General features: G+C 44.1%; 1 protein-coding gene and 1 long non-coding RNA gene across 5 annotated transcripts in view; one reads left to right on the top strand and one right to left on the bottom strand.

Annotated features, from left to right (window-relative positions):
- LOC110523973 (CBP80/20-dependent translation initiation factor) overlaps nucleotides 1-14768 on the top strand; it is a 130754-nt gene that overhangs the window by 41621 nt on the left and 74365 nt on the right. For all 4 annotated transcript variants that reach the window (XM_090235056.1, XM_090235054.1, XM_090235055.1 and 1 more), the window contains one exon: nucleotides 7120-7196. In XM_090235056.1, the coding sequence (XP_090091182.1) occupies nucleotides 7120-7196 (77 nt within the window). The remainder of the gene's footprint in view (nucleotides 1-7119; nucleotides 7197-14768) is intronic.
- Nucleotides 1-14768, bottom strand: part of LOC149983304 (uncharacterized) — a 119775-nt gene that overhangs the window by 70415 nt on the left and 34592 nt on the right. The window lies entirely within an intron of this gene.

Genomic DNA, 14768 nt, shown 5'->3' with positions numbered 1-14768 from the left:
TAATTTAATGCAGACATAAAGGACAGGGCAGTAATTGCAAGATAATGTTTTATAATTCACATATTCCCCTCAGTCTCCTTTGTAATTGATTATAGGTCCCCTGAAGAGGAAAGTCTGCAAAGATAGATTACAAAATGGCTGCCTCCTGAGGTACAAGATGCAGCAGCACATGGAATATAGCTGATTGGCTGGCTGCTGCAACACTCTCTCTCTCACACACAGTAAAAAAAAATATTTTCAGAAGGTCTGTTATCAGACGGCCCTGACTCTGATCCCCTTCCTTCCTCCCTCCCAGTAGCAGCTCTCTTTCCAGTGGCTGTGGCTAAGAATCTCTATCTCGCTCTGTCACTCTCTCGCTCTCTCTCCCCCCTCTTTCGTTCTCTTCTTTTCTCCCCCTCTCCCTCCTTGCTCTCTGCACTCTATGGACAAATTCCCATGTGTCAGACATGGTCGTCAATCAGTTCCAGTTGTCCCCAATAACAATTAAAGACACTGTGTTTGTGCTGAGGAAAACATGGCCCAAAACATGGCTGTTGCGCCTATCGCGGATCTCAGCTTTAAAAAGCAACATGGGTTTAAAAAAAAGAAAAAGTTTAACTGTTTTCCTTCCTGTCCAGAGAGGAAGGCATATCCGTATCACATTTTTCACCGCGAGGCGGCAGAAAGAAAGTTAATTTGTATAACCCATAGCCTAGAAATAATACATGCTGCAATGACATTGAGAGTCATTTTTTTTCCCCCTTAATTTATTGCTTTTGTAGGGAGGCCAAACAAGCATAAATAAGCAGAGATTGAACAATGGAGTGTAGGCTTTGTGAATGAAGCTTAATCTAGCAGGATAATTACACAGTAAGGGGTTAGAGGAAGTCACCTCAACCAGACTGACTTCCATTCCATCAACTGTGTTATAACAGACTTTCTTGCTCTCTGTGGCATATGACTTGTTATGGCTTCTCTTCCACAACAGTCGTCATGGATAATCATGAGGTTATACATTCAATGTTCTCAATGTTTGTTACTGTCTGAGGTTGGAGCCCCTCTTGACCCCTGAACCCCAGCCCCTGGAATGTGGTGCTGTACGTGCGCTACCTGGTGATGTTTCTATACTACACACACACACACACACACACAAGCCCATGGCCCGTCGTCACGTCCACAGAGCCCTCCAAGGCTCCTTCCCTATGTCTGCTGCTAGGTTAAAGGTCATACTGCCTGGCTGGGGAAGGGGATGTGCTGAGCACACACCTCCTCTTTGATCAGTCTGGTCCTCTGTCTGCACTGATGAAAGACCCAAATGCAATCGGCATAGTCTAAAAGACGCTTAAGGAGTACAGACAGGACACGGTCTGAAGACAATAGTCTTGATGTCCATGTCTGAGTTTGCATATTTAAAATGGGCTTTTTATTTGTTTACAGCACTTAAAAATCTAAGTTACGATGGAATGAGTCACAGCAGATTCCCATGCAAACCCCAAATCTCCCTTGCTAACGTTTCTCTAAATATTTGCATTTTTTCTTAGGCTTTGATGACTGTGTAAGTATACTGGAGTTCAGATAGTCATCTGGTAACCATTTGGAAGCAGGATTACAGCTAATGATATCCTACAGGAAAACAACAGTAGCTAAACATGCAACTCTGCCTCTCTCCCTCCCACTTTTTCTCCTCCTAGGCCTTTCCCCATCTTTTATCTGTCCCCCTGGCTCAGAGCGTTCTCTGAAGTTAACCAGTTAAATGCTGAATGAAGCAGACTTATTATGAATAATATTACTGGAACTAATCAGTGTTTATTTTCCGTAGAAGGATAACTACACTGGTATCTCCTCTGCTTACCCACCAGAATGTACTTGTGTACACCTCTAACTGACCTGGGATCAGGGATACTCAATAATCTTTTTTTAAACTAGATGGTTGTGTTGGCTGTCTGGTAGTGTTGCAAAACCGGTTCTGTTTAGACTCAGGAGTGTGGGCTAGCAAGACTCTCTCTTTGTGTGTCCCTTCATCTTGACCACCCCAGTGTGGTGGCGCTCTTTCCTTCTGAATCCCCTCTCCTCCTGCCTTACTCCCCGGGGCAAGACTCTCTGGCCGGGGCTAGCTGCTTGGGGCTGGGCCTCTGTTCCTGTGGTTCTCTGCTGCGTGTCTCAGGCTCGTATTACCACCATGCCACACTACAAAGGCCTTCCCCTGCCTCCAGCCTCCGCACACATCTGTATCCAATCAGCCTCCAATCAGAGCCCAGCACCACCACAGCAGCTTAGTTAGACAGAGGAAGAAAACTTGATAGAGGGGGGGAAAAGTACATTCGAAACAACAGCAACATTAATTTCTTCTGTTAACTTCTCCCAGACTATGTCTGAAATGTGTAACCTAAAGTCGAGTTATGAAGGTGTTGCAGTGTAAGTGAATGGCTCAGTGCTGTGTGTGTGTCTCTGTTAAGCCAGGTATGATCCTCTTATTGCTCTGGGGATTCATACTGCTGGCCTGGCTTGGGGACTCTGGGTAGGAGACTGACTGGGAAGGAACCCCACCCTCCTGCGGTCTGGGCTCTGGAAAGTTTCACTTCTTCTGAATGAGCTACGTCTGAACAGACCAGTGTTCAAATACTATTTGAAATAATTTCAGACAATTTAACTGGGTTTGATCGAGCTTGCCTGGTGCAATGGATCCAATAGAATAGTCTCAGAATAGTATGAAAACCTGGCCCATCAGGCACTTCAGGCAGTCTGAAGCAAACACCAATATTTGAACATAGACTACCGTTCAAAAGTTTGGGTTCACTAAGAAATGTCCTTGTTTTTGATAGAAAAGCATTTTTTTGTCCATTAAAATAACATAAAATTGATCAGAAATACAGTGTAGACATTGTTTATGTTGTAAATGACTATTGTAGCAAGAAATGGCAGATAAAAAAAATGGAATTTCTACATCGGTGTACAGAGGCCCATGATCAGCAACCATCACTCCTGTGTTCCAATGGCACGTTGTGTTAGCTAATCCAAGTTGATCATTTGAAAGGCTAATTGATCATTAGAAAACCCATTTTGCAATTATGTTAGCACAGCTAAAAACTGTTGTTCTGATTTAAAGAAGCAATAAAACTGGCCTTTAGACTAGTTGCGTATCTGGAGCATCAACATTTGTGGATTTGATTACAGGCTCAACATGGCCAGAAACAAAGTACTTTCTTCTGAAACTCGGCAGTCTATTCTTGTTCTGAGAAATGAGGGCTATTCCATGCGAGAAATTGCCAGGAAACTGAAGGTCTGGTTCAAAGCTGTGTACTACTCCCTTCACAGAACAGCTCAACCTGGCTCTTTCCAGAATAGAAAGAGGAGTGGGAGACCCCGGTGCACAACTGAGCAGACCCTGACAGTCTGTAATACCTACATGTTTCAAGCTGACCACTATAGTCCCTATGCCCAAGGAAGCGAAGGTAAACTGCCTAAATGAGTACTGCCCTGTAACACTCACGTCGGGAGCCATGAAGTTCTTTGAAACGCTGGTCATGGCTCACATCAACAGCATTATCCCAGATACCCTAGACCCACTCCAATTTGCATACCGCCCCAACAGATCCACAGATGGCACAATCTCAATTGCACTCCACACTGCTCTTTCCCACCTGGACAAAAGGGACACTTATGTGAGAATGCTGTTCATTGACTCAGCGTTCAACACCATTGTGCCCACTAAGCTAAGGACCCTGGGACTAAACACCTCCCTCTGCAACTGGATCCTGGACTTCCTGACTGGCCGCCCCCAGGTGGTAAGGGTAGGTAACAACACGTCTGCCACGCTGATCCTCAACACTGGGGCCCTCATGGGTGTGTGCTTAGTCCCCTCCTGTGCTCCGTTCACCCAAGACTGCATGGCCAAACACGACTCCAACACCATCATTGAGTTTGCTGACGACACAACAGTGGTAGGCCTGATTACCGACAACAATGAGACAGCCTATAGTGAGGTGCCAGGACAACAACCTCTCCCTCAATGTGAGCAAGACAAAGAAGCTGATCATGGACTACAGGAAAAGGCGGGCCGAACAAGCCCCCATTATCATCGACAGGGCTGTAGTGGAACGGGTCGAGAGTTTCAAGTTCCTTGGTGTCCACATCACCAATGAACTATCATGGTCCAAACACACCAAGACAGTTGTGAAGAGGGCACAACAACACCTTTTCCCTCTCAGGAGACTGAAAAGATCCTCAAAAGGTTCTACAGCTCCACCATCGAGAGCATCCTGACCGGGGAGGAAGGCCTAAAAAATTCCCTAAGACTCCAGTCCCCCAAGTCATGGACTGTTTTCTCTGCTACCCCACGGCAAGCGATACCGGAGCGCCAAGTCTAGGACCAAAAGGCTCCTTAATGTCCTCTACCCGCAATTCATAAGACTGCTGAATGATTAATCAAATGGCCACCCAGACTATTTATGTTTAACCCCCCCCTTTCTTTTTACACTGCTACTACTCACTGTTTTTTTATCTATGTATAGTCACTTTACCCCCACCTACATGAACAAATGACCTCGACTAACCCCACATTGACTATATACCTGTACCCCCTGTATATAGCCTTGTTATTGCTACACACGAGAGCCCATGATGACGAAGCAAAAACAGGTTTTTAGATATTTTTTTTTGCAAAAATAAATACAACTGAACTATTACATTTACTTAATTATTCAGACCCTTTACTCAGTACTTTGTTGAAGCACCTTTGGCAGAGATTACAGCCTCAAGTCTTCGTGGGTATGACGCTACAAGCTTGGCACATCTGTATTTGGGGAATTTTCTCTGATTCCTCTCTGCAGATCCTATCAAGCTCTGCCAGATTGAATGAGGAGCGTTGCTGCACAGCTATTTTCAGGTCTCCCTAGAGATGTTCGATCGGGTTCAAGTCCCGGCCTGTCTGGGCCACTCAAGGACATTGACACTTGTCCCGAAGCCACTCCTGTGAAATTTTGGCTGTGTGTTTAGGGTTGTTTTCCTGTTGGAAAGTGAACTTTCGCCCCAGTCTGAGGTCCTAAGCGCTCTGGAGCAGGTTTTCATCAAGGATGTCTGTGTACTTTGTTCCGTTCATCTTTGCCTCAATCCAGACTAGTCTCCCAGTCCCTGCCACTGAAAAACATCCACACAGCATGATGCTTCCACCACCATGCTTCACTTTAGGGATGGTGTCAGGTTTCCTCCAGACGTGACGCTTGGCATTCAGGCCAAAGAGTTCAATCTTGGTTTCATTAAACCAGAGAATCTTGTGACCTTCAATGCTGCACACTTTTTTGGGGTTCCTTTCCCCAGATCTGTGCCTCGGTACAATCCTGTTTCGGAGCTCTACGGACAATTCCTTCGACCTCATGGCTTGGATTTTGCTCTGACATGCACTGTCAACTGTGGACCTTATAAACATCTCAAGGATCATCAATGGAAACAGGATGCACTTGAGCTCAATTTCAAGTCTCGTGGCAAGATATTTCTGGTATTGTTTTATATTTTTATTAATTTACCCTAAAAATCAAAAAATATGTTTTCACTTTGTCATTATGGGGTATTGTGTGTAGATTGAAGAGGGAGAAAACAACATGATTTAATCCATTTTAGAATAAGGCTGTAACTTAACAGAATGTGGAAACAGTCAAGGGGTCTGATAATCGTACAATATCATCATGTGCAGCTAGCTACATAGCCTATTGGATGTGGTTTCTTATGAGATTAAGGGTTGGGGATGGGTAGTGTTAGGAGGGTTGGCGGTATGGGTTGTGCCTGGCTCTTCCCTACCCTGGCTGGCTCTGCGGAACGCCTGATTTCTGTTGACTGAAGTGCAATTAAAGTGCGGGGCTGTGGGGGTTTAGAGTGAGGGTGTCTGCCCAAGAGTGGGCGTTTCCACTGCTTCCTGTGCAGACACTGCTGATCGGGAGATAACAGGGTTGGAACCTGGACTGGAGCCACACACTGCCATACCACGTCACCACAGAGGGGAAGAATAGAGAGAAGTTGTAGACACACACACTACATGTCAAACAGAAAATACTAACCCACCCCACCCAGAAATGTACAACACATCTTGTTACACACATTACGCACACAAACTGTGCACAAACATTATCAACACTTTAACGCACAAACACATTTGAACACCCTTCCCCCAGTCATCCTCCTCCTCAAACTTGTAGTTGACCATCTGTAACCATGACAACACCAGACACTGTTTCCATCCCAGACAAACCAGTTTTGACTGAAAACAACCAAACCACTATATTTAAGTCTTGAAGTTGTGCCTTTAGAGCACACACACAGGGGTGGCACGTTGGGCCAGTGACTGAAAGGTCGCTAGTTCGAATCCCCAAGCCGACAATGTGAAAATCTGTCTGTGCCCTTAAGCAAAGTGCTTAACACTGATTGCGCCGCGGACACTGTTGATAATGGCTGACCCCTAATGGCTGACCCCTGCCGTGACCCCACTCCCCGAGGGTGACTCGGGGAGATTGTACAAATAATAGGCCAACTATTAGCACCCACCAAATTCTTATTATTGCACACACACTCCAACACACACATCCACCGACACACACAACATATGGAATATAGCTGTCTTGACTTGGAGCCTGTTCCCCGCTGCTTCTAAGTGCCCCCCCCACCTTCTCCCCTCTTTCAGAGTTTGTCTGGGGAAATTGTAGGCTGCCAACATTCCTGTGAGAAGTTAAGGGTATGAGAGGAGAGGAGCTCTGCATTGGCTGTGTGGCTCTGCCTTCCTTCCTTATTGGAGGTTGTGAGGTGGACCTATAATTTGCGGTGGGTTCCATGCGTCGCTCAATGCCTGCATGGGCGTAGACTGAACTGTTGGAGGGGAAGGCGGTAACTAGACATGGGGGAGGGAGGGGTGCTGGATTCCTCTCTGTCTTGGGAGAAAAGACACAAAAATGACGACGATTTGTGCGTCACTTCCATCCGTAGCTGTAATACCATCTAACGACAACCCTTTATGTACAGTATGCATGTGGGCTAAAGAAAAGATCACTCAGGAATTCAGTTTGTGTATACAATGACCATATAATCTACGCACACACTGTAACTCGCTTTAGATGAAAGTGTTTGCTATGTCTCTCCCTCTCTCTCGCTCTGCAGGGTTTCCCGCCCCTGCCTAACGAAGCTGAGATTGCCCAAACCAAAAAGCTTTTCCGTCGCAGGAGGAACGACCGACGGTAAGCACACAAACACAAACACACACTTTCTCCCCTCCTGGAACGTTGTTGCAACACTGATGAAACACTAGGCCAGGCCAGAACCCTTAACTCTTCTCTCTAGTCAAAGCAGGAATGCTCCTGGCCCCAGACTCACTTACACACAGACAGAAAAGGCAGATTTTTTTATTTTATTTTTTTTACAAATTTCTTCACGTATCTGGTCTGTGTAATGATACTGGGTGTGTCCTAAATGGCGTCCTATTGCCCTTTTATAGTGCACTACTTTTGACCAGAGCCCTATAGGCCCACTATAGGGAATAGGGTGCCATTTGGGATGCATACACTGTCATCTCCAATCACACTTGACTGTTGATATGAACCTCTGTCTCTCAGTTCTTTTGCTCACTGCAGCGTTCAACGTTCCTTAACTCAATGAAATTAGTTTAATCGCAGTTTAATCTTCTGAAAATGTTTCCGCATGACGTCATTGGAAAGTTCTCCCCGGTTGCTAAGAAACAACTGAGAAAGAAAATATTTGCGTCTGACTGAAAGGAGGAAAGTTGAGCCAGAGAGTGAAATGTTAACTTATTTTATATTCTCTTCTATTTATTCCTCTCTTTCTTTATACTATTTTAAAACCAGTGGTAGATAATTGATTCACAGTGATTGTGTGGTTAAATAGCTGTGGTTAGATTATAATATTGCTGAGGCCAGATCACAGTATACTAGTATATACTACAGAGAAACTGGCTGGAAGATATCACAGGTAATGGCTTTGACTTGGGGCCCTGCCTGCCTGCCTGCCTGCCTGGCTGGCTGCCGGGCTGGCTGTGTTTTTGTATTGTTAATATTTACTGAGAGAAAATAATGTTGCCTCTGGCTACAGGAGGAAGGATCAGTTTCTTGTGTGGTTTGCCTTTTATGTCAGTAAGGTACTGCAATTGCATGGTTGTATGGGTTGGAGTATGACAACCAATGGCTATGATTACATTTAGAAGTTTCAGAGAGTAAATAATAAAAAATATTGCAGTTCTATTGCTCTATGCTGGACCATATGTGCATACTGGACCATACTTGCTGCAGTGCTGTGGCTTTCAGAGCAGGACTGTAATTACCCTCAGCCAGCTCCAGCCCCGACCACAGAGCAGCACAGAGCCAGGAGTGAATGGAGGTTCAGCCAAGGGGTGGGCCCCATCGCCCCAACCAAGCATTTCCACACACTTGTGTTCATGCACACACGCAAACACACACTCTCAAGCCTGCTCTGCCCCAACACTTCTGTACACACACACATCCATTGCCTGGCCCAGTTCTCTCTACCGCTCTCCTCATTTCCTCCCTTTTTCCTTTTCTCTCACTCACTACTTTTTCTGGAATGATATAGTCCCTCTCTACATTTTCAGCTATTACATTCTTCCTTCAGCCTGCTGTCTCTAGAAATACACCCACAATGCATCTCTCTCAGGGCGGGGCCAGAGCCACTTTCTCCCCTCACAGAGCTCATCGTCAGGCCCAGCTAACGTGCGGTAATAGCGGTGTGTGTGACAGTGAATCATATTGTGAAAAATGCATCAGTCCCACGCCAGTCCTGCTATTAAAGCAATGCTCCACCATTCATTCCATAAATTAACACAGCTATTACTTGCATTGCTTTCCACCCCCGGGATAGGTAGAGGGAGCGGTACACGCCATATAGGAAGAAAAAAGAGAAAGAAGACTAAAGTGTCATATCCTTATTAACCCTTGTGAGTGGGAGCAGTGCAATAAGCTCAGAGGCATGCAGAGCGAGAGGGAGGCGGAGAGGGAGACTGGGTATAGGTACTAGTGACTAAACACAGAGGTATCATCATTTAATCATTCTAGTCGTTTTCTGTTGTCCTCTCCTCCCTCTAGGGGGGAACCTGACCATTGTAAGAGACAGAATGAGAAGCAGAGAGGGGGACAGAAAGAGCTGTACCTAGAAAATATTACTTTATAGATTTTGGACATGTCTGTTGTGTTGTGGTGGCGCTAGCTGACTTACTGACTTTTCCCTGTGGTGGCGCTCTATTTACTCACTCTACCTCTTTTCTGTCTCTCCTTTTGTCTGTGGCCCTTCTCCTTCTTTCACCCTCTCTCTGACCCTGACTCCCCCTCATCACTTTTCTCCCCTCACTTTCATCTCTTACTTTCTTACTTGCTCTTCTCTCCCTCACTCTCTTGCTCTCCCGCCTCTGTCTCTCTCCCCCTCTCTCGCTGTGATGGATGTGTACTCAGTGTTCTGTACACGATCTGACAGAACCCACTGGGCACACAATGTAATTTCAACATGGATAATTGGGCAATATTTGGTTGAGACGTTGCTCAATGAGATTACAACTTATATTTACCCACTCAGCCAAAAGTTTGTTGAATTTCCAATGTGTTATCACTATTTTCAACAATCTAAAATCACAACCAAATTCCAATGTCGAATATGATATTTTGTTTATTTACTGTATACAACAGATTAATCTAATAGCAGAACCAAATCACCTGGATTGTAGTTGAGATTGCATTAAAAGTACATGGTGCAAGTGATCAATGCCGTTCAAGATTCTGCGCAATTGATTGCAGCAATTGTGAAGATATCCACAGACCTGCGGTGACCTACCTTAAATATGCATGCTTTACATGATTACATAAGAATACATTTATACTGTAGTTATAGTAACCTCAAAATCTGTGAATCTTGCTTCCATTCAGCCACGAGCATTAGTGAGGTCAGGCACTGATGTTGGGCGATTAGGCCCGCAGTCTGCGTTCCAATTCATCCCAAAGGTGTTCGATAGTGTTGAGGTCAGGGCTCTGTGCAGGCCAGTCAAGTTCATCCATACCAATCTCGGCAAACCATTTATGTATGGACTTTGCTTTGTGCGAGGAGGCATTGTCATGCTGAAACAGGAAAGGGCCTTACACAAACTGTTGCCACAAAGTTGGAAGCACAGAATCGTTCTAGAATGTCTAGAATGTATGCTGTAGAGTTAATATTTCCCTTCACTGGAACTATGGTGCAGGAACCATGAAAAACAGCCCCAGACCATTATTACTCTTCCACCAAACTTTACCGTTGCCACTATGCATTTGGGCAGGTAGCGTTCTTCTGGCATCCGCCAAACCCAGATTTGTCTGACTGGCTGCCAGATAGCGAAGCGTGATTAATCACCAGAGAACGTGTTTCCACTGCTCCAGAGTCCAATGGCGTCAGGCTTTACATCACTCCAGCCGAAGCTTGGCCTTGCGCATGGTGATCTTAGACTAGTGTGTGGCTGCTCAGCCATGGAAACCCATTTCATGAAGCTCCCGACGGACAGTTATTGTGCTGACGTTGCTTCCAGAGGCAGTTTAGAACTCGGTAAGGAGTGTTGCAACCGAGGACAGACTTTTTTTTATATATATATTTTTTATATATATATATATATATATATACACGTGCTAGGCACTTCAGCACTCTGTGGTTCCATTCTGTGAGCTTGTGTGTCCTAACACTTTGAGGCTGAGCCGTTGCTACTCCTAGGTGTTTCCACTTTACAATAAGAGCACTTACAGTTGACCGGGGCAGTTCTAGGGCAGAAATTTGACAAACTGACTTGTTGGAAAGGTGGCATCCTATGATAGTGCCATGTTGAAAGTCACTGAGCTCTTCAGTAAGGATATTATACTGTCAATGTGTGTCTATGGAGATTGCATGGCTGTGTGCTCGATGTTATACACCTGTCAGCAACGGGTGTGGCTGAAATAGCTGAATCCACTCATTTAAAGTGGTGTCCACATACTTTTCAATGTGTGTATAGGCCTATATAGCATCATTGATACAGTATATGATTGATATAGTATGGTCACATTTAATTTGCTCTGTAAAACCTACACTTTGGAATGACTTCGATAGCGATAGTGTTTTTTGTTGTTTATACTGAACAAATTTGTTGACATCCCTGTTAGTGAGCATTTCTCCTTTGCCAAGATAACCCATCCACCTGACAGGTGTGGCATATCAAGAAGCTGCTTAAACAGCACGATCATTACACAGGTTCACCTTGTGTTGGGGACAATAAAAGGCCACTCTAAAATGTGAAGTTTTCTTAGACGACACAATGCCACAGATGCCTCAAGTTTTTATGGAGTATGCAGTTGGCATGTTGATTGCAGGAATGTCCACCAGAGCTGTTGCCAGACAATTGAATGTACATTTTTCTACCATAAACTACGTCCAATGTCATTTTAGAGAATTTGTCAGTACTTCCAACCAGCCTCGCAATCTCAGACCATGTGTAACCTGTGTGTGGGTACAAACTAAATCTGAGTGGGTGGGCCTATGCCCTCCCAAACCCAGCCAGTCATTTGAAATCCATAGATTAGGACCCAATGATTTAGGACCCAACGCCAACGAGCGTCTGCGTTGCCAAGGGCTAAAATAGAAGTCAGTTCTATTTCTGACGCAGATCTTGCAGCAAGTCATGCCTCTCCCATCTCATTGGTTTATAGAAGCTGGTACCCACGTTGCCATCTTCTAATTGGTTATACCCACGTGGGTGACTGAAAGACGAACAAGGTCAGTGCCGGTAAATCACCTAATTTATGAAATGCCAATCGCATTATAAAGTCGAGAAGAAAAGGCCTGGAAGGAGGAGAGATGACTAGAAACGGTTTGGTTGGCCGTTTTGTGTGTGGCTTAATTGTCGGAGTAGAGGATCTTGTGCCTTTGAGGTAAAATAACAACTCAATGTTTATATCCCAGGACAAATGATCTGGCAACAGCAAGCTAGCTAAATAGGACAAATTAGCTAGCAAGTGCAAGCTAGCTATAAAATTGCCATACATGTTTAATGCTTTTCGACCTGTCCCCAAATTAATATAATTGGTTCAGAGTTTGTTTTGATGTGTTAACCTGCTTGTTGTGATCGCGTTTGGTGTGGGGGGGACAAAATACATTTATGCAACGATGGCGCACGCACGGTTTGGGTTCCGTGTAAGCCAAAGGGTAGTCCGAGATCAGTGGTTCCCAAACTTTTTATAGTCCCGTACCCTTCAAACATTCAACCTCCAGCTGCGTACCCCCTCTAGCACCAGGGTCAGCGCACACTCAAATGTTTTTTTGCCATCGTTGTAAGCCTGCCACACACACACTATACGATACATTTATTAACCTCTCTAGGGTATGTGGGCTTAGCGTCCCACCTGGCCAACATCCAGTGAGATTGCAGAGCGCCAAATTCAAATACAGAAATACTCATTATAAAAATTCCGAAAATATACAACTGTTTTACATAGGTTTAAAGATTGAAACCATCCACGGTGTCACATTTCAAAAATGCTTTACGGCGAAAGCATACCTTACGATTATTTGAGAACATAGCCCAGCAGACAAATCATTACAAACCAGTAACCAGCCAAGTAGAAGAGTTACACAAGTGAGAAATAGAGTTAAAATGAATCACTTACCTTTGATGATCGTCATATGATTGCACTCAGAAGACATTCAATAAATGTTCCCTTTGTTCGATAAAGTCTCTCTTAATATCCGAAAACCTCAGTTTTGTTCGCCTGTTTTCTTCAGTAATCCACAGGCTCAAACGCCGTCACAACAGGCAGACAAAAAAATCCAAATTGTATCCATAAAGTTCATAGAAACATGTCAAATGATGTTTATATTCAATCCTCAGGTTGTTTTTAGCCTAAATAATCAATAATATTTCAACCGGATAATAACGTCGTCAATATAAAAGGTCAACAAGAAAGGCACTCTCTCGGTCGCGCGCATGAAAAAGCTCTGTGACACGGCAGGGTCCACTCATTCAGACTGCTCTTACTCCCTCATTTTTCAGAATACAAGCCTGAAACAATTTCTAAAGACTGTTGACATCTAGTGGAAGGCATAGGAACGATTTAAGTCCTAAGTCAATGGATACTGTAACGGCATTGAATAGAAAACTACAACAACAACAAAAAATCCAACTTCCTGAATGGATTTTTCTCAGGTTTTCACCTGACAAATCAGTTCTGTTATACTCACAGACATTATTTTAACAGTTTTTGAAACTTTATAGTGTTTTCTATCTATCAAAATCTACTAATTAAATGCATATCCTATCTTCTGGGCCTGAGTAGAAGGCAGTTTAATTTGGGCCAGCTTTTCATCCAAAATTCCAAATGCTGAGTTTTTGTCACAACCCGGCTCCTGGGAAGTGACAAAGAACTCTTATAGGACCAGGGCACAAATAATAATATAATAATCAATCATTTTTCTCTTTATTCAGCCATGTTACATATAAAACCTAATTTGTTAATGAGAAGGGTGTGCTTGAAAGGATGCACATAACTCTGCAATGTTGGATTGTATTGGAGAGTCTGTCTTAAATCAATTTCCACACACAGTCTGTTCCTGTATTTCGAATCCACTCTCACATAGGTACATGGTTGCAAAGGGCATCAGGTTAACAGCGCGATTTGCCAAGGCAGGATACTCTGAGCACAGCCCAATCCAGAAATCTGGCAGTGGCTTCTGATTAAATTAAATTGTCCCAGAACAGCTTGTTGCAATTTCGATGAGGCTCTCTTTTTCAAATATCGGTAAGTGGACTGGAGGCAGGGCATGAAAGGGATAACTAATCCAGTTTGTGTCATCCGTTTCGGGAAAGTACATGCGTAGTTGCGCACCCAACTCAGGTGCTTCGCTATATCACATTTTTACATTATCTGTAAGTTTGAGTTCATTTACACACAAAAAAAGCATGCAATGATGGAAAGACCTGTGTGTTGTCCTTGTTAATGCAGACAGAGAAGAGCTCCAACTTCTTAATCATAGCCTCAATTTTGTCCCACACATTGAATATGGTTGCGGAGAGTCCCTGTATGTAATCCTAGATTCAGATCATTCAGGGGAGAAAAAACATCACCCAGATAGGCCAGTCGTGTGAGAACCTCGTCATCATGCAAGTTGTCAGACAAGTGAACATTATGGTCAGTAAAGAAAACTTTAAGCTCGTCTCTCAATTAAAAAAAAAAACGCGTCAATACTTTGCCCCTTGATAACCACCGCACTCTGTATGTTGTAAAAGTGTTACATGGTCTCTGCCCATATCATTGCATAGTGCAGAAAATACACGAGAGTTCAGAGGCCTTGCTTTAACAAGTTAACCATTTTCACTGTAGTGTCCAAAACGTCTTTCAAGCTGTCAGGCATTCCTTTGGCAGCAAGAGCCTCTCTGTGGATACTGCAGTCTACCCAAGTGGCGTTGGGAGCAACTGCTTGCACGCGCGTTACCACTCCACTGTCTCCCTGTCATGGCTTTTGCACCATCAGTACAAATACCAACACATCTTGACCACCAAAGTCAATTTGATGTCACAAAGCTGTCCTGTTGTCCTGGTTTCCAATGGTTTGCAGAAGATGATGTCTTCCTTAATAGACCACCCATTAACTTAACGGACATATACCAGGAGCTGTGCCAGGCCCGTTGACTCATCCAGCTGTAATGCATAGAATTCACTGGCTTGTATGCGAAGCAGTAATTGTTTCAAAACATATCCTACCATGTCACTGATGTATCGTGAAACAGTGTTGTTTGATGA

This window comes from Oncorhynchus mykiss, chromosome 5 (assembly GCF_057628025.1).
Source record: "Oncorhynchus mykiss isolate SJ-2025 chromosome 5, ASM5762802v1, whole genome shotgun sequence".
NCBI lineage: Eukaryota > Metazoa > Chordata > Actinopteri > Salmoniformes > Salmonidae > Oncorhynchus > Oncorhynchus mykiss.
The sequence above is the reverse complement of the archived record's forward strand: the minus strand, read 5'-3'. Positions and strand labels throughout refer to the sequence as shown.